Source organism: Chanodichthys erythropterus, chromosome 20, assembly GCF_024489055.1.
Source record: "Chanodichthys erythropterus isolate Z2021 chromosome 20, ASM2448905v1, whole genome shotgun sequence".
NCBI lineage: Eukaryota > Metazoa > Chordata > Actinopteri > Cypriniformes > Xenocyprididae > Chanodichthys > Chanodichthys erythropterus.
In genome coordinates, this window is record NC_090240.1 from 15361301 (window position 1) to 15381726 (window position 20426).

Here is a 20426-nt window from a genome sequence, read left to right on the forward strand (position 1 = left end):
ATTGATCATCACCAAGCGTGAGCACCTCTATAAAAGCAGAAGTTTTGGCAGTTTGCTGGCCTGGAGCCAAGGAAGAAAGACATCAGCGATTGTTGATGCCATCAATCTGAGAAGGGTTATACGGCCATTTCTAAACATTTTGAAGTCCAACCCTCTACAGTGAGGAATTATTAACAAGCGGAAAACGTTTAATTTACATCCCAGTAAATTCACCCCAAGGTCAGACCATGTAATACACAGAGAAATCACAAAACACCCAAGAACTACACCTCAGACTCTACAGGCCACAGTTAAAATCTTAAATGTTAAAGTTCATTGCAGTACGATTAGAAAAAGATGGGTCAAGTATGGCATGCTCGGAAGAGTTGCCAGGAGAAAGCCTCTTCTCTCTAAAAAGAACACGGCAGCATGGCTTAGGTTTGCAAAGTTGCATCTGAACAAACCTCCAGATTTACTGAATAATGTCCTTTGGACAGACGAGACCAAAGTGGAGATGTTTGACCATAATACAGAGCGCCAAGTTAGGCGAAAACCAAACACAGCATATCAGCGCAAACGCCCCATATCGACTGTCCATCACACTGGTGAAGGGTTGTTGATTTTTGGCTTGTTTTGAAGCCACAGGTCCTGGGGATCTCACAGTCATTGAATCGACCATGAACTCCTCTGTATACCAAAGTATTCTAGAGTCAAATGTGAAGAGATCTGTCCAATAGCTAAAGCTTGGGCAATACTGGGTCATGCAACGAGACAATGATCGTAAGAACACCAGCAAATCTACACCAGAATGGCTGAAAAAGAACAATCAAGGTGTTTCAATGACCCAGTCAAAGTCCAGACCTCAACCCAACTGAAATGCTTTGGCGGGACCTTAAGAGAACTCTGCATAAACACATGCCCGCAAACCTCAATGAACTGAAGCTATGTTGTAAAGAAGAGTGGGCCAAAAAGATGTGAGGGACTGACAAAGTCACACAGAAAACTATTCTTTCAACTTACTTCTGCTCAAAGTAGCTCTACAAGCAATTGAATCACAGGGTGTAGTTCATTTGTCACATATGGCTTTTCCATTTTGGCTTTATTTTTGTTAAATAAATAATGGTACTGTGTAATATGTCATGTGGTGTTGTTTATCTAAGTTGTATTTACCTAATTTAAGACCTGCTAAAGACCTGGGGCCGTATTCACAAAACGTAGCTAAGAGTAGCTCCTAACTTGCCGATTTAGGAGAACCTCTTAAAAATAATTGGTGTGTCAGGCCTAAATTTTTGCTCTAAGAGTATTTCACAAAGCATTTTAGTGCTAAAAGTAGCTCCTAAATCTGTGAAACGTTAGTCAAGAGGACTCCTAAATCACTAAGACTAAATCACAAACAGTCCTAATCCACCCAAAGACACTGAACACCATTGAGGCAATAGCGATCGAGCCTTGGGTGCTCAACTTTTTCTTCATAAATGCAATACATTTTGATGTATAGATTTGAATCTATGATGAGACGCCAAATAACAAATAAATAAATATTGTCTGATTACCTGTGGCAATGGTTTTCATGAGTTCACACTTACAAATGATTGAATAGAGTAATAAAATATACATTAAGCGTATTTTGTGTTTGAAGATTGAGGGCTCCGAGCTTGGAATTTAGCCCAAATCCACAGTTCTCCCCATATCCCCAGCCGACAGTGAGGAGCAGTGTGGTGGAGGGATACAGAAAACTGTCAAAAAAACTATAAGCTCTCGTCGGCTCTCGTCTGTGTATATATTACTCCTCTCGAGCTAATTAGAAAGACTGTTTGAATGTGTTTCTCCAAAACTTTGTTTATAAAACATAATTTGTTGCTTGAATTCTGCATTCTCTTGAGATGAAGACATCCAAGAGGTGGACAATTAACTGTATATACTAGTTTAATTAGTGACACTTTGCCTACATTTTAAAACCTTTATGGCAACATTTTATTTTGACTATGGCAACATTTTTTTTTTTAAAGTATTTATTTGAATAGGGCAACATTTGTATTTTAAAACCTTTATTTTAATACTGGAATTGTGTGTATTCTCCATAGCAACAAGGTCATCCCCGCCCTTTCTCTTAGCTTAAGACTTCAGTCTATTCCTTAGTAAAAGTTTGTCTCAGCAGCTTTGTGAATAGGTTTTAAGAGAAAACTCTTAGCTAAGAACTTTTACTGCTATTTAGGAGAACTCTTAGTGGTAAGATAAAATGATATATACAAATCCGATTCCAAAAAAGTTTGGACACTGTACAAATTGTGAATAAAAACAGAATGCAATGATGTGGAAGTTGTATTATTTATTCTAAAAGATGTCAAATAATGGGAAATATTGTATTCCAAAATTAAGGTCTTTGCAGATTTTTTGGACTCTCCCAATAAAGAATTGGCCAGATTGTGGGAGAAAAAAACTAGAGCTCAGAACCACACAGCATAATGAGGAACTGCACCATGCAAATTGCATTCATCACTAATTTTCTTACCTGATTTGCATAATTCCTTTAGTGAATCGCTAAAACAACACAGAGAGCGTGCAAGCGAAGTCCCTCCAGAATTTTCATTGAACTGTTTCTTGAAGAGAAAATGCTTAAGTGGTCCTAGATCAGCAGAGCACACACACACACAACACTGCTTTCGGCCGTGCTGTTCATTTACAGTTATGTGCACAGGGCACCCATGCCTGAGGCAGCAGTTTGACTCTCTTGGCCCTGTGTTTTTCCACAGCCTCACCCCCGGACTTTTCCAGAAGCCCTCTGAGAGCTCTGCTTAAAGCCAAGACAGGCAGCACAGTCACCATGGAGTGCAGGCCGCAGGCCTTTCCCATAGCCGTCAGCCTGTGGAGGAAAGGCAACGAACCGCTGCAGAGCACTGAGAGGTATGGATGCAATCTTTTTTTCTCCTTTTTCTTTCCCTTAATTCCTCGTATTCCTTCCTTCTGACCATCTATTCATACAAGGCTTCACCCCAGGGGCTCTGCTATGTTCACACTTTCTCTGTGCAGGCTGCAACTTAACAGTTATCAAAAGGAAGCTGCATTGCCAATTGTGGCAGCTCACTGACCATAACACTCATGAATTATGAAGCAGGCCATTAAGCCTGGCCGGCAGGAGGTCGCTCTGCATTTTGGGTTGAGTCTGTCAAGTATGAAATGATTCCTGGTAGGAGGCCACTTGAGGAAGCACAGCGGATCGCAAGCTTGGCTCTTTTTATAATGAAGTTGGATTAAATAGTATGGGACGAATGCTGTCAAGGGTGGAGAACTATTGTCAGAAAACAATAGATTTGCATTAAGCCACAGTTGTTTGTTTTTGAGAGCATTCTGTGACACATCCGCAGTCCAATTTAACTGTAAGCGCATTGCCGGGGAATTGTGCTTTAGGACATTAACATTCCAGTACTTGGTTACCGGCATTTGCTATCTGGTACTCCGGAGGATGTATTGTGAACCGCTATTGATAGATAGGGGAGAGCAAGGGCAGATGTACAATCTTTTACATGTTTTTCTACAGAAATCACACGCTGCTATACATCTATGTGCCATCAGAAATGAGTACCATTACATTTTTACATTGAGAAAGCTTTGAGCATATTTTTCTTTTTTTTTATTTAATAAAAGAAGTTAGCATTACAGGGATGATTGTAACATTAGAAAAATGCTGGGAAACAAGAGAAACATAATAGCACTCATCATAGTAATATTTTAACAAAATAATTGCCTCATTATATATTAGCATTGCTTATTTGTCTTTTTTTATGTGTATGGTGCTAATTTCTTAAACTCTCAGGAATAATATTCACTACAGTTCAAAATTTGGGGTCTGTACGATTTTTTTTTTTTTTTAAAGAAATTAATACTATTTATTGCAAAGACGCAATAAATTGATTAATTGAGCAAATTATTTTACATATAGCCTACAGTAGTTTGATATTCCAAACAAATGCTCTTCTTTTGGATGTTCTTTTCATCACAATTTCCACAAAAATATTAGGCCACACAACTGCTTTCAACATTGTAATAATCAGAAATGTTACTTGAGCAGCAAACAATCATATTAGAATGATTTCAGCTTTAACATCACAAGAAAAAAAAAAAAATAAATAAATAAATAAAATTATTAAAATAAAGTTATTTAAAATTTTAATAATATTTCACAATATTACTGTTTTAATGTATATTTAATCAAGTAAATGCAGCCTTGGAGAGCAATAACAGACTTCTTTCAAAAGCATTAATAAATCTTACCGACCCCAAAATTTTGACTGGTAGTGTATGTTTAAGTCAAATTACCGACATTTAATTATTTTAAATATGTTATAGCCTTTTCTATTAAAATATATTGATCAGCTGATGAGCCAAAATCTGTATTCAACTAGATAGTTTAATGAATTTCCATTACATATTTAAAAAATAATAATAATAATTAAAAACAATCATTCTTCTATTTCAGTCAAGTTTTATTACTAATTTAACTATATATTGTAGTTTAACTACATGTACAGTACAGTCCAAAAGTTTGGAACCACTAAGATTTTTAATGTTTTTAAAAGAAGTTTCGTCTGCTCACCAAGGCTACATTTATTTAATTAAAAATACAGTAAAAAAAAACAGTAATATTGTGAAATATTATTACAATTTAAAATAACTGTTTTCTATTTGAATATATTTGACAAAGTAATTTATTCCTGTGATCAAAGCTGAATTTTCAGCATCGTTACTCCAGTCTTCAGTGTCACATGATCCTTCAGAAATCATTCTAATATGATGATCTGCTGCTCAAGAAACATTTAATGTGTACAATTGTACAAAATATTTGTACAAAATACTGAAATATTTTTCAGGATTATTTGATGAATAGAAAGTTCAAAAGAACAGTGTTTATCTGAAATCTAATCTTTTGTAACATTATAAAAGTCTTTACTGCCACTTTTGATTGATTTAATGCATCCTTGCTGAATAAAAGTATTAATTTCTTTAATTTCTTTTCAAAAAATAAAAATACAAATTCTTACTGACCCCAAACTTTTGAACGGTAATGTATATATAATGCTACAGAAGCTTTGTGTTTCAGATTTTCAACATTGAAAATAATCATAAATGTTTCTTGAGCAGCAGATCAGCATATTAGAATGATTTCTGAAGGATCATGTGACACTGAAGACTGGAGTAATGATGCTGAAAATTCAGCTTTGATCACAGGAATAAATTACTTTGTCAAATATATTTAAATAGTACACAGTTATTTTAAATTGTAATAATATTTCACAATATTACTGTTTTTTTACTGTATTTTTAATTAAATAAATGTAGCCTTGGTGAGCAGACGAAACTTCTTTTAAAAACATTAAAAATCTTAGTGGTTCCAAACTTTTGGACTGTACTGTACATCCAAAAAAATATACCTTGAAATCACTGAAAATATTTATTGTTGTAAATTTTGTAAATATTAGTGTGTAGATGTAAACTACACATTATACATAGTTCTTACTAAAGGGTTAAAGTGCCATAGATGGCACTTACAGGCAATTAAATCAAACTGAAAGCACTTCAAATGATAGGCACTTAACATGCACATGATGAAAATAAGGTTTGTATTTTACTTTATTTTACTTTATTTAGATTAAGAGTATGTTGTAATTGTAGAAATAGTCATGAAAGGTTGGAAGGAAATATAATTCAAATAATGGGGCAGTAGATTGAGCGATGCAGCCGACTGTTATAGCTGGTCGGCTTTACGTTTCGTGTGAACACACATTCTTCAGCTTCATCGGCTCTCGGGCAGCTGTATGCACAGAGCCATGGAGAGTGTCCACTGGACAAAGATTTATGTTCCATTCAAAAGAAACACATTTATACATTTTAAACGCATTTCTACTGTTCCCAAAAGATAAAACACATTTATGCTCAGAATGTAGCTCCATTACGAGTTAACCAATTTGATTTGAGAGGATTGTGGTTCTCTCCTTTAGGATAACTTTTCTCCCAGATGGAACACTTAGAATTACGAATGTGACCAAGATGGACGGGGGAAACTATGCATGCTTGGCTAGAAACCAGTTTGGCGCGGCCAGCACTACAGGAAGACTGCTGGTCACAGGTAAGGATTACTGTAACAGTATTACAGTTTGGGCTTCATCCTTGCTTTTCCTGCAGATACAAGTCATTTTAGAGTGTCATTCAGCTGTGGGAATGTATGTGGGAAGTGGTGATTTGTCTGCAAACTCTGGGGGCTTCACAGTTTCAGGCAACTGTGTTCTTGGTATGGCTGCACGATTAATCAAAACCATGACAGTTTCTTAAAGGGATAGTTCACCTAGAAATGAAAATTCTGTCGTCATTTACTCATCCTCTTGTTGTTGCAAATGTTGCATACTGTATAGTGGAGACAGGGCTTGACATTAACAGCCGCCATCCCGCCAAATACGGGTGGATTTCAACAGTGGCACAGTCACTCCCACTTGCCACTTTGGCAGATTGAATTTTATAGAAAATATATACATTTTTTAATTGTTGTATTTTTAAAAAGCATCTGAAATAATAAACTAAGTACAATGTGGTGTTGTCAAAAATATAGATTTTTTTCCATACATATCGATACTGAAACGCTTCCAGTACTAATTTTCTGCAGAACAAATACACAAGCTGTTACAGGGCTTGAATTTCAGTTTGGGATTGCGCGTATCGTGCATCATTTTATTCATTCCCGCAGATTTTGCGCTCACACCCAAATGTGCGCACATAAAGCCGCCTCTCAGTACTAAATTAAGTTCTTGTTCGCTGCTTATTGTGCTTAAAAAGTCAAATACACACAAAATAATGTCAAAATGCAGATCAGTTATGTTTTAAGTGAACATAAAGAGTTAAGAAAGAAAGTGCATGTTGTAACAGTATAATGGATCCATGCATCAGGTCTTAAAGTGACAGCAGCCTAATATACATGCTGCCAAATTATAAGATAATATTAAAAACATCTATATGGCAGATTTCTCCCATGGTTTTAATGTCAATATTGTGGCCAGTGAAAATGCTGAATGGATAGTAACTTTGGAAAAACACTAGCCACTAGCAACAAGGTTAATGTCAAGCCCTGAGTAGGTACTACATTTGATCTGAAACTTTCTTCTCAACCGTTAGGTCACTGTCTTGTGACTTACGGCATCAGTTGTGTGACTGAATAAAGGAAATCAAACGAGTTGGGACAACATGAGGGTAAATGCTCAATGAATTTTCATTTTTTGGGTGAACTATCCTATCCTAATCTATCCTAACCTGGAATTTTCAACAAAACAACAAATAAATTCAGCTGAAAGAGTAAATACAAAGCTGTCCTGCACATGGACTTTATTTATAATGTTTTTATAATGCATTCTGACAGAAAAGTTGTTTGATTGCTTTCTGGGGCTTACATGCTGCTCTAGTATAATGCGATGGGTTGAGCGGTTCAGCTCTCCAACCGGCAGGGTTTTTTTTTCTTCCCAGCTCAACTCAACAGGGATGGGATACAGTGGCTTTTTGTGTGTTGTTGTAATTACCCATTTTCACGCTCCGCTTATGGCATTGCAATTACCCTGGATTACACTAATGGAGTGTGTGAGGGTGTAGGTTATAGGTTGAGCGTGCACAATTTAGAGAGAAAAATATAGAATGCTGCATTTGCACTCTGGGTTTTGCTGAGATTACTACATCAGAGTCTTTTACAGCAAACTCCACCCCAGCAGATTTGAATATGAATCGGAAAGGAAACAATTGTCCACTTGTAAAAACATTGATGTAGTTAAAGGGGTTATATCAATTAAATAGAAATTAAATTGTCCTTGATTGTTTGAAATAACAATTCATCACGCCATAAAAACATACCCCCAATACCCCCAAAAATAAATAAATAAAATAAAATATTTTTTTAAACCTAACCCTGAAAAAATACAAAACAAAACTGACACTATTTATTTTCTTGATGCATGTTCCTGGTCTTTTTGTAATAATGTAAAAAAAAAGTGTGTGTGTGTGTATATATATATATATATATATAATTATTATTATTATTATACACACAGGGCCTAAAACTAACTTTTTGGCAGAACCAGCTGTGAGTCTGTTTTTTAGAAAAACAGGCAGAAATGACACCAAAATTGTAAAATCGATCTTACTGCAGTGTGTAACAGTGTCTCACAGCAGCCGCCGAGCGAACGCACAGAGTAACGTTATAACATCATTTTCAACACTCTCAAATGTATCTAATATGATAAACAGAGCTGTGTTTCCTCATACTCATGACCGGAAAAGAGGAAGCGGCGCCGGCGACTGTGTCATAATAAAAGTCCCGCTGCTCGGGAGGCGTGTGTTGATCAATCGCTCCAGCTCCTCGTTCAGCTCCACAACACTCGCTCCTGCTCTGCTTCACACGTGTTAATAATCACATCCATGAACATGATTTCTTCCCGAGTCCTATCCCGATTATTTTCCACTGGCTGTGATGTGAAGACCACATGTCCCAAGATTCTGTGCTCAAACTTGGCGTCATCAAGCTACGCCTTTGTTTTAAACTAGCCTCTAGCGACCTTTAGCGTACAGAAATCTTACATATTGCACCTTTAAGACATAACCGACTATGTTTACTAGGATACTAGCTATTTTTTAATCATAATTTTGTGTGAATTTGTCCTCTTAAGTATAAGAACACATGAAAGAGCTCAATTCAGTATTCTCGCTCTGTCTGAGACGCAGCTTTCAGGGCACGCACTTCAGATGTGTAGACACACAAAACTTTCCACACAGCAAGTAACAAAATGAGCTCCTTGTCGCGTCTTCTTGCGCTTGATTATTTAAATTGTCAAGGTTTAAACTTTTGTTTCGATGCAGCACTGTCCCGAGCGTCGTTCACATTTATGCATTGTTAGAATTCGTAAAAATGTTACCGGCCAACTGGTGAGTGACACCTTTTCATATTCTCGGCAACACCGATTTTTACTCACATTTGGCTCTTGGCGAGTATTCATTTTAGGCCCTATATATATATATAGAGAGAGAGAGAGAGAGAGAGAGAGAGAGAGAGAGTGTGTGTTTTTGAGTTTTAACAAAACTTTATTTTACCTTATTTAAAAGGTCACCAATACATTTTTTTTTTAAAAACACACATTATCCAAAATTCTCAGAAAATGGAAAATTTTCACCAAAAACTACATATTTTTCCATCAAAACTCCAAATCTCTTTAAAACCCTCTGTTATCCATAAAAGTAGAATATTTATACTCTAAAAATATTCTAGCATTTAAAAAACACAAGAGCATCAATATCATTGTTGTTTTCAATTTGCCTTGTTCGTGTTTAGTTACAGTATCTTTTTGCTTCTGCCATGGTATTAAAAAAAGTCTACATCAAAAATAGAGAGTGAGAGACTACTAAGCACAGTAAAACAGAAGATAAAGCTTTAGTGTCCTATACCTGGTGGGTGAGAGTAAAAATCCCATTCATTTTCTTCATAGAGAAATGGGTTTTTAGCAATAATGTATAAACCTTTGAAGACCTACTATGAGCTCCACGGTTGTTAATATGCTTCTGCAGAAGTCCATCACAGTGCTTCCTCATGGGATTAGTAGTTCATTCACTGATAAGGACACAGTCTAGTACCTTTGTCTGTTTCGTATTTTCAAATACTATCTTTAATGTGAATCTTTGAGTTGGTTGGTGTGGTTCCAGGCTTGTGCATAGAGCAACGTATTTCAGGTTTTGCAAAAATGTTTTCCTTATAACACAAATTTTTTATTCAAATGAATCAACCTTATTGACTGGCCATTGAGTAAAGCTGAGTGTGATTTTGAGCAGATCCCACACAAATCAGCCAGGGTCCGGTGGACATGGAGATCATCGTCGGAGAGAGCATTGTGCTGCCCTGCCAGATCTCCTGTGACCCTGCTCTGGATGTTTCATTCTCCTGGGCCTTCAATGGGCAGCTCCTCAATAAACTGGATCAACATTATGAGCATGTGGGTGGGGTAAGTCATATTTTATTAGATACGCTCTCTATCTGTATTCTATTCTGTGTAATGTTTAATGTGTCATAAAACTGTGGAAAGATTTTCAACAAATATCAAGCATTTCAGCCAAACAGTTTCTTAAAGGTACACTTATTTTTATTTATTTATTTTTTTTTTGTTGTTGTTTTTGTTTATGGCAGCTGTCTTGGACTAATTTTAATTCAAAGTCAGCATGAAATGGAATTCGCAATAGTCTTTTCTTCCCTCTTGTGGCACATATTTGTGAAAAAATGTAGGACGGGACTTGATTTTGTCTGTCAGAAATTGATTGGATGGTTGTGCTTTACTATTGGTCGATCTCATGTGAGTGACAGGTTGTCCCGGCACATAATCAGAGAAGAGATGAGATGTCGCTGCAAGAGAGAGGGGAAGTCATTTTGCTTACAAGGGCACATGAATTAAAACATGTATATGTGTACAGAAAAATCATTTATATTAAGTACTGCAATATTCCATAATTGATGGATGCTGAAATGACTGAAGTCTGCATCATACTCTATGTGAATGCACATGATTTTAAACAGATTTATCAAAAGTACTGTTTAATTTCTTTGTGTAAATCCTTAATAATGAGGAAAAATACTGAGTGCACCTTTAACGTCTCGGTACCATATAGCTCTTACAATGAATGAATTTATTATTCTCTTTATACTCAACAAAAGTCTGATTCTGAACAGATACATCCAGCAGTTTACTGTATAATGCTTCTATTGTGCTATGAGCCAGACCTACTGTTAAAAATGTGGAAGAGTTGGCAGGGATCAATTTATCACTCTCCTTTTGAGTTTTAAGCTGCTGCTTCCACTGCTTAGCAGCCCACTTCGTTCACTTTGAGCTTCTTTTCCATCCTCTTCACAGAACAAAAATCAATCCATCAAAGTTTTGCCTTCAACGATCTCAAGTGTAATATCCTCATAAGGCTTTTGAATGGTCAGATCTCACATCTCAGATTGCTTTTCTCTGGGATGTAATGACGACTTTCTGGAAATAGTAATGACTGAGAGAATGCCCTAATGAGGACTGACTGGTCAATATTGGATGTGCATGACTCAACTGAGCAATCCTTAAACAGATTCATTAATCACCACCCCCAAAGCCATCAAAAAGAGGATTTCTTCCTCAAATAAGGTTGCATATTTTAGGGAATTAAATGAGTTTGTGTTCTGCATTGTGGAAGCAGCAGCAAAATAAAATTATTTTTGACTTTTATATAATTACGATCATTTCATGATAAATCGGAACAGAAAATGGGAAGGTTTTCGACATTTGGACACACACAGACTGTAGGAAACGCACTCATCTTCATTTAAGCCAGTGATTCTTCTCAGTAATTATATTCCAGTTCTTACGAATTCTCTGATGCCACCCGTCTTGTAGGATTATCAGCATGAAGTCCACGGCTTGGATGAACTCATTTCCATAATGAAGCTAAATTTGTAGCCTAATGTCCTTACTGCTGAAATTGCAGATTTACCTCTTGTTTGCCAACCACAATCTCACCCTTAGATAAGAGAACACATCTTATCTCATGTAATTTAATTGAGTTGAAATCTAAGCACTTTTTATTAAATTAGTGAAGTTGTCCATGCCAAAGATTTTAGCGCAGCACAGACAATCAACATCCAAGCGAATCAGTGTCTATGAGCAATAGCAATAAAGGATCCATTCTATTAAACTGAAGATTATTGACAGATGGGGGAATAAAGTAGGAATTAACCCTTAAATGCATGAATGTTTCACCAGTCATTATTACATATTTGGTGAATCGGATCTAAATCTAACACGGATGGATCTCTAACTGCCGCAATGGTATAAAACTCTCATGATATTTTAATCACATTTACATAAGAATGAAATAAAGCATATTTTGTAACTTGTAAGGGTTCAGTTTGAGCAGATGCTTTTTACAATCAGAGCTCATTTCCCAGTACATTCAGCATCTTCAACTATCATTTTCACCGCCTTCCAAATCAATATTTCTATCGCTGACAGCTTCTTCACCAGATCCACCATCAAGTGACAGTGACACTAATATTTGATTGCGTTCAGTACTTGCTCTGCAGCAAATCACTGAGCCATTTCAAGTTTTGCTGATGATACTTGCATATTTAGTTTTATGCATGCTGTAATTATGGGTCACCGTGATTTTGCCAAGTAAGACATGTTCCAGCATCAACATATTTTGCTTTATTTTCCTGTCTGAAAACTTAGTCCTCTTAATTATCCCTAAAATCAGAGGGAAATGATACTGTAGATGAATAACACTGATGTAGAAGCACCTAACCCTGGTTGTAAGCCTGAACTTGACATCGACTATAACTGTAACTCAGCTCTGATTGGCTGACTGGAATGTTGTTCCAGGAACATGTTCTACTTGGTGAAATCACATTCACTGGTAATTATAAGTGAAATATCACATCATCATTGTGTATCAGATATTGCCACCTTGAGGAATAAAGGTGAATTGCACTGTGGCGACCAGGGCGGGCGAGAGCAGTGAGGGAACGGCGCGAGGCCGGTGGCGCGAGTGTTAATGAGCTTCACCTGGGAGGCGCACCGGCCTTGAGTCCCTCACGGAGGCGCTCCGGGAGCATAAAAGGAGGAGCGACTACCGTGGAGGACGAGAGAGGACCAGGCCTGGACTTTATTTTATGTTTTATTATGTTTGTGTGGCCGGCAGACGTCCGCGAGGGTCTGCCGGCATTACTTTCGTTTTGTTCTTTGTTTATTTTACATTAAAGTTTTGTTGAACGTTCGCCGGTTCCCGCCTCCTTCTTCTCATATCTACTAACCTTGTTACATTGGTGCCGAAACCCGGGAGGAAGGAGGGACATGCTGTCGGAGAGCCCTCGCTGCTGAGGGGGATCGCGGTGCTGCGGAGTTCGGGCAGCGCGGGAGTGAAGACCGCGAGAGGCTGCCCGAAGCGGTGGTACTGGAGCCTAGTGAAAGGTGGGACGGAGAGCTCGAGGCCGTGCCCCTGGGACGCTGTGGGCCGGAGCCTGCTGCCGTCCGCCATAAAGGGGAGGAGCAGGGAACGGGGGACTTGCTGCCGGCTGCCCTCAGTCGGAGGAGCCATCGCCGGCCGCCAGGAGGCGGTCGAGGATCGGGCCGTCCACCGAGCGTCCAGTGCCACCACATGGCACCGCGAAGAAGAGCCTCTCGGCAGGCTGAGGACCAAGCGGCAGTGTGTCGGGGAACCGGACCAAGAATTTTTTTTTTCTTTTTCATCTCTCCCCTCTCTCGTCCTGTCGCTCCCCTTGCTTCCGTCTCCTTTCTCTCGTCTCGTCTGTCCTTACCCCCAGGTGCTGCGGCCGCCGAGACAGGCCCCGGGGGGGAGTAGAGCGCAGTCTCGGGGGTACCCCCCGGCCTGCGAGGGGCGATGGGGGTATGTGGCGACCAGGGCGGGCGAGAGCCGTGAGGGAATGGCGCGAGGCCGGTGGCGCGAGTGTTAATGAGCTTCACCTGGGAGGCGCACCGGCCTTGAGTCCCTCACGGAGGCGCTCCGGGAGCATAAAAAGAGGAGCGACTACCGTGGAGGACGAGAGAGGACCAGGCCTGGACTTTATTTTATGTTTTATTATGTTTGTGTGGCTGGCAGACGTCCGCGAGGGTCTGCCGGCATTAATGTAAAATAAACAAAGAACAAAACGAAAGTAAAGTTTTGTTGAACATTCGCCGGTTCCCGCCTCCTTCTTCCCATATCTACTAACCTTGTTACATGCACTTATGAGAATTTTTGTTGCGTATAAAAAAAAAAACACTATTACATACCTTGGGTCCCTAGCGACCCTATACACTTTTTACAAAAAATAATTAGAAAACAGACATTCTTTCAGAGTATTAAATGATGTCACAGATCTCTACGGGTTGTATGCACCCACTGATAGAGCTGTTTATTAGCATGTTTATTAGTGTCGATTTCAACAAAATGGTTGCGAAGTAGGTGAGTTTTTGCACTGAAATTCCATGTGAAAGTGACACAAATGAAAATTCTTCCATCAGAATTTATCATTCAAATTTGAATGCCTAATTTAACACACAAAGCAAATTTAATGTTGTTAAACCATATAGCAAACCAAGAGTTTAGCGTCGATAAAATGTTTTTGAAAGAAGTCTCTTCTGCTCACCAAGGATGCATTTATTTGAACAAAATTACAATAAAACATGAATATTGTGAAATATTATTACAATTTAAAATAACAGTATCACAGGAATAAATCTAATTTATTCCTGTGATGCAAAGCTGAATTTTCAGCATCATTACTCCAGTCTTCAGTTTCACATGATCCTTCAGAAATCATTCTAATATGATGATTTGATGCTCAAGAAATATTTCTTATTATTTTCAATGTTGAAAACAGTTGTACTGTTTTTTTTGTGTGTGAAAATACATTTCAAAAGAACAACATTAATTTGAAATAGAAATCTTTTGTAACGTTATCAATGTCTTTACTGTCGAATTTGATGCATCTTTGCTGGATAAAATTATTAATTTATAAAGCATTTAAAAAAAAAAAAAAACACTTTCTGAACCCAAACTTTTAAATGGCAGTACAATTCACACAAGTTTGATTATCCTTTATGGCAGTATAGCATGTTAATTGAATGAGTGAATAAATGAATGAATTCATACATTCAAAAACATCTAAATGTAAATGAAGAGCAATGGAGTGGAACAAAAATGCTGGAGTCTTGAGTTTTTAAAAGTTCTCTGTTCTTATTCAGTGTTTTCTTTGGATATACAGATACATGCAGCTAATCAGCATATCAGTTAATGTGATTCAAAGTGTTAACAGCCCTAGTTTTATTATAAAGAATAAAAGTTAGTTTATCAGAGAGTACTTTACCATGTATGGATAATTACCTGTATCATGATGATTATAAGTGGAAATATCTTTATTACTTTACCTGTTTTCACAGTACTTCATCTGTTCCCTGTAATTGAGTACTTTTTTAAAGTTCACATCCACTCTTATGAACAACTTTCTTCATCTTTATTAGATTAACAAACGCATTTGTCTTGCGTGGATTTAGTATTCATCACTTGCACAGTTTCGTATCACAGGGTTTCGGCACACTGAATCCAATCACACAACCTCTTAAATGTGATTAAGCTCTAATTAGCCAATTAGCGAGTGAGTTTGGTAGCTGGATTCTGTGCGGTGCCGAAGGAGCCTAAGGGTTGGCCAGAGGGAATGTTTGTCCATGACGGACATTTCAAATACAGCAGCGAACAGCCTTTGCCAAAAGTCATCCATTAGCTGTGGAGTTGGGCCACATTTTCATTCCCAAACCCAGCAGGGTGTCTACACTTACTGAATCACTTGCCGAGGAATATAGCAAACAACTCACCCATCTTCCTGTCACTTTAAAGTCTCGGCTGATAGAGTGGATAGTAATGCGTATGTGTGTGTTGTTTATATCTCTAGAGTACATCTGGAGATTTGATGATACGGAATATACAGCTGAAACACGCCGGAAAATACGTCTGTGTGGTTGACACGGATGTCGAGAGTTTATCGGCTGCAGCTATTTTAATCGTGAAAGGTAAGAGAGCGACGGCCAGGGATTCGGGCAGGCTTCAAATGTGGGGTAGGGATTTGGAAGGAAAACCTGATAGAAAGACAAAAATGCTGCCCTTGCTTTGCCAAGGAAATGTATCTGTCTATTGAATTGATCCATTATTACATGTTCCATTAGAGGTAATTAGAGGAACATATCAAAGCTGTTTATCAAAGGTCACAAATGAGTTTTAGCCGGATCAATATCTTTCAATTGAAATTAGATTGACATGCCAACTTTTACTGCCAGAGCCTATAATAATGCTTTATAACAGCATAAAATTAACAATTGCTGTAAGCACAAAATGCAAGTAAAAACTGGCTGTAGTGAGCAAATGAAATCAGTTGGTTTAAATCACTTAAATTATGGGAAAACAAGTATTAATATCAGCTTAAACAACTAAAAATTAAGATATATCTTATTTTAATTCATCCCCTCAACAACCTTTTTTTTTTTTTCCTTTGAAAATCCAGGGTTCCTACTGTCTTGAAAAACCTGAATAGACAATGAGCCAAATTATAAATGTGATGTGATGAAATCATAATACTCAATGGAGATTTTTATAATGGATATACATTTTTCTAGTTATGCCAAACTCTTTAAATATTTTATTGTGTAGAAAGTGTGAGTATTCTTAAAAATCATTAACCCTAATCTTTATCCAGTAAATCATGAACAACTGGAAAAGTCATTGGTTAAAAGAGTGGGAAGCCTGAAGAGCATTCAGCTCCGGAAACTTCTGAAATCCTGCTGTTAAATTCGCAGAAACTAGGAGTGACTGGCTTTCCAGTATTGTTATGGACAATGGAGGGTGGAGATGCACAATTTAAATTGTGTAAATGTTAGTCCAAAAGCAAAAATGAAGAAAAAAATCTACTTTGTCTTCATGTTTTTGTGATGGGTGCCTTTTAAGTGAGAAACAAAGACCGTTTGATCTCATAAGCGATGCTGCGAGTGACACAATGACCTGCGCTGACAAAACCACAAAACATGTAGCTTCATTTCCTCATATTTCCTCCAAAAGAGTGTGAATTTGACAAAGCAAGACAATTCTCTGCACATTTTAATTGGAAGAACCAATTAAAGATGTGCAGAGAAATGTCTGCTTGCAGAAGACATGCTGTAGCTGTTAAGAAAACAGCTCAAGCCTCTGAAAAGCTTTGCTATGATTCTCAAAGAGATCTAGTGTTCCCACAAAAGCAACAGCTTAAAATGTAATAACACCTTTTAGAGACTGGCCTTATATCACAGAGCTTAGTGAGGTGATAAGAGGAGAGCTTCCTGGCAGGGGGCGAGTAAGGTTAGATGTCAGTGAAGGTAACTTCATTTCTAATTGCTAATTCACCGCTAATTGTCTGATTGAATCAGGTCCCCCAGGAGCTCCAGATGGTGTAACAGTGGAGGAGATCACGGACAGCACGGCTCAGCTTTCTTGGAGACCCGGCCAGGATAATGGCAGCCCCATCACAAGCTATATCATCCAGGCCAAGACAGCTTTCACAGTGGGCTGGCAAGCGGTGAACACGGGTAACAATACAGGATTAGCTAAAGCTAGTCAAGCGGAGCATCAATTCAGCGAGAGGCTGAAATTACCATAGCACGTCTCATCTGCTTTTTAGAAAGAAGCTTATGCTCGCTTTGAGTACATATAAGGGCCTCTAAGTACTAATGCAAAACTACTTAATCTGGTCTCTTGCCCTGCTGCTCGAATTCGAATTCATTGAAACAACATCCCACCCAGAAAGTGACATAGTACAGAAGGAGTTTTTATGTTTCGTGACATTTCTGGCTTACTGTAAACATTGGCTCAAAATTGGGCTCCTGTTGTTGACTTTTCGGTGCTGTGTAATCCGGGTCTTTACGGTTAAACCGGGGCTTTTCTGTTTGCTCTCAGTTCCGGAGGTGATTGATGGCAACACTTTGACGGCAACGGTGGTGGATCTGAACGCATGGGTGGAGTACGAGTTCAGAGTGCTGGCCAGAAACAGCGTCGGAGTTGGGGAACCGAGTCCTGCATCTCTTAAAACAAGAACTGAAGATGCAGGTGAGTCACCAACAGTGTTCATTTATACACAATTTTTCATTAAAATCATATAAGAATATTACCTGTACCAATATTAACATATGATATGATATGAGATAGTTCACCCAAAAATGAAAATATCCCATGATTTACTCACCCTCAAGCCATCCTAGGTGTATATGACAATCTTTTTTTTCAGATAAACACAATTTATAACTTTATAATGGCAGTGAATGGGGCATGTTTTGAAGCTTTAAAAAAATCTGGTGAAAGCTAGTTATTTTAGAATATAAAGTTTTAAATATTAAATATATTTTTCTTACAAAAACCCATCACTTCGCTTCAGAAGGCCTTTATTAACCCCCTGGAGCCATATGGATTATATTTACAATGGATGGATGCATTTTTGGGGCTTTGTTCTTTGTTATATTGCAGCCATTTGCTAAAATCATTTAAGTTCATTTTATTTCCTCATGAATGTACACACAGCACCCCATATTGACAGAAAAACACAGAATTGTTGACATTTTTTCAGATTTAAACTGAAATATCACATGGTCCTAAGTATTCAGACCCTTTGCTGTGACACTCATTTATTTAACTCAGGTGCTGTCCATTTCTTCTGATCATCCTTGAGATGGTTCTACACCTTCATTTGAGTCCAGCTGTGTTTGATTATACTGATTGGACTTGATTAAGAAAGCCACACACCTGTCTATATAAGACCTTACAGCTCACAGTGCATGTCAGAGCAAATGAGAATCATGAGGTCAAAGGAACTGCCTGAAGAGCTCAGAGACAGAATTGTGGCAAGGCACAGATCTGGCCAAAGTTACAAAAAATTTCTGCTGCACTTAAGGTTCCTAAGAGCACAGTGGCCTCCATAATCCTTAAATGGAAGACGTTTGGGATGACCAGAACCCTTCCTAGAGCTGGCCATCCGGCCAAACTGAGCTATCGGGGGAGAAGAGCCTTGGTGAGAGAGGTAAAGAAGAACCCAAAGATCACTGTGGCTGAGCTCCAGAGATGCAGTTGGGAGATGGGAGAAAGTTGTAGAAAGTCAACCATCACTGCAGCACTCCACCAGTCGAGGCTTTATGGCAGAGTGGCCCGACGGAAGCCTCTCCTCAGTGCAAGACACATGAAAGCCTGCATGGAGTTTGCTAAAAAACACCTGAAGGACTCCAAGATGGTGAGAAATAAGATTATCTGGTCTGATGAGACCAAGATAGAACTTTTTGGCCTTAATTCTAAGCAGTATGTGTGGAGAAAACCAGGCACTGCTCATCACCTGTCCAATACAGTCCCAACAGTGAAGCATGGTGGTGGCAGCATCATGCTGTGGGGTGTTTTTCAGCTGCAGGCACAGGACGACTGGTTGCAATAGAGGGAAAGATGAATGCAGCCAAGTACAGGGATATCCTGGACGAAAACCTTCTCCAGAGTGCTCAGGATCTCAGACTGGGCCGAAGGTTTACCTTCCAACAAGACACTGACCCTAAGCACACAGCTAAAATAATGAAGGAGTGGCTTCACAACAACTCCGTGACTGTTCTTGAATGGCCCAGCCAGAGCCCTGACTTAAACCCAATTGAGCATCTCTGGAGAGACCTAAAAATGGCTGTCCACCAACGTTTACCATCCAACCTGACAGAACTGGAGAGGATCTGCAAGGAGGAATGGCAGAGGATCCCCAAATCCAGGTGTGAAAAACTTTGCATTTTTCCCAAAAAGACTCATGGCTGTATTAGATCAAAAGGGTGCTTCTACTAAATACTGAGCAAAGGGTCTGAATACTTAGGACCATGTGATATTTCAGTTTTTCTTTTTCAATAAATCTGCAAAAATGTCAACAATTCTCTGTTTTTCTGTCAATATGGGGTGCTGTGTGTACATTAATGAGGGAAAAAAAATGAACTTAAATGATTTTAGCAAATGGCTGCAATATAACAAAGAGTGAAAAATTTAAGGGGGTCTGAATACTTTCTGTACCCACTGTATCTCTGATTGTGTTCATCTGAAAGAAGATATCCATATACACATAGGATGGCTTGAGGGTGAGTAAATCATGGGATAATTTAAATTTTTGGTTGAACTATCCCTTTAAATTGTGTTTTCATCATGTCATATTCTTTCATTTTAGGCAAAATAATAGCAAATTTTCAAACATTTTATATGTCAAATTAAATATCAACATTTAACATGCATGTGAAACTGGCCTTGTTGTGGTAACCTGATCTACTGATATAACATTTTAATGAATACACTGTAATTGTGATACAGTGTTGTGAATTCTTTATGGTTTAGTTATTTGTTGTCTGAGTTTTAGTGCATTGTTACAGAAAGAGCGTACACAACACATTCTGACTAGCATGTAACTGCGTTCAAATCATTATGGCAGATACAGTTAGTAACATTATTTTTAGTTTGGGGTTGGTGAGATTTTTTTTTTTATGTTTTTAAAAGTTTATTATGCTCAAAAATACATTAAAACAGTAATATTGTGAAATATTATTACTTTATTGCAAATATTTAAAATAACAGTCATGTATAATTTAAAATGTAAATGTAAAAGTTTCAGCATCATTACTCCGGTCTCTCCAAATAAATCATTATAATATGCTGATTTGATGCTCAACAAAACATTTCTTAATTTTATTAAAGTTGAAAATGGTTGTTGCTTAATTTTTTGTAATTTGTAATTTTCTTGACCCAATTAACAAAGTGGTAATCATGAAATCAAAACTGAAAATTCTTATTTATGGAATATCGTAGTGTTTATTATAAATGATTTATCCATG

General features: G+C 38.0%; 1 protein-coding gene across 1 annotated transcript in view; it reads left to right on the forward strand.

Moving 5' to 3' along the window:
• Positions 1–20426, forward strand: part of cntn3a.2 (contactin 3a, tandem duplicate 2) — a 101819-nt gene that overhangs the window by 57264 nt on the left and 24129 nt on the right. Inside the window, exons 11-16 of the mRNA XM_067370657.1 lie at positions 2733–2883; positions 5976–6103; positions 9829–9998; positions 15470–15587; positions 16971–17129; positions 17497–17646. Coding sequence (XP_067226758.1) covers positions 2733–2883; positions 5976–6103; positions 9829–9998; positions 15470–15587; positions 16971–17129; positions 17497–17646 — 876 coding nt within the window. The remainder of the gene's footprint in view (positions 1–2732; positions 2884–5975; positions 6104–9828; positions 9999–15469; positions 15588–16970; positions 17130–17496; positions 17647–20426) is intronic.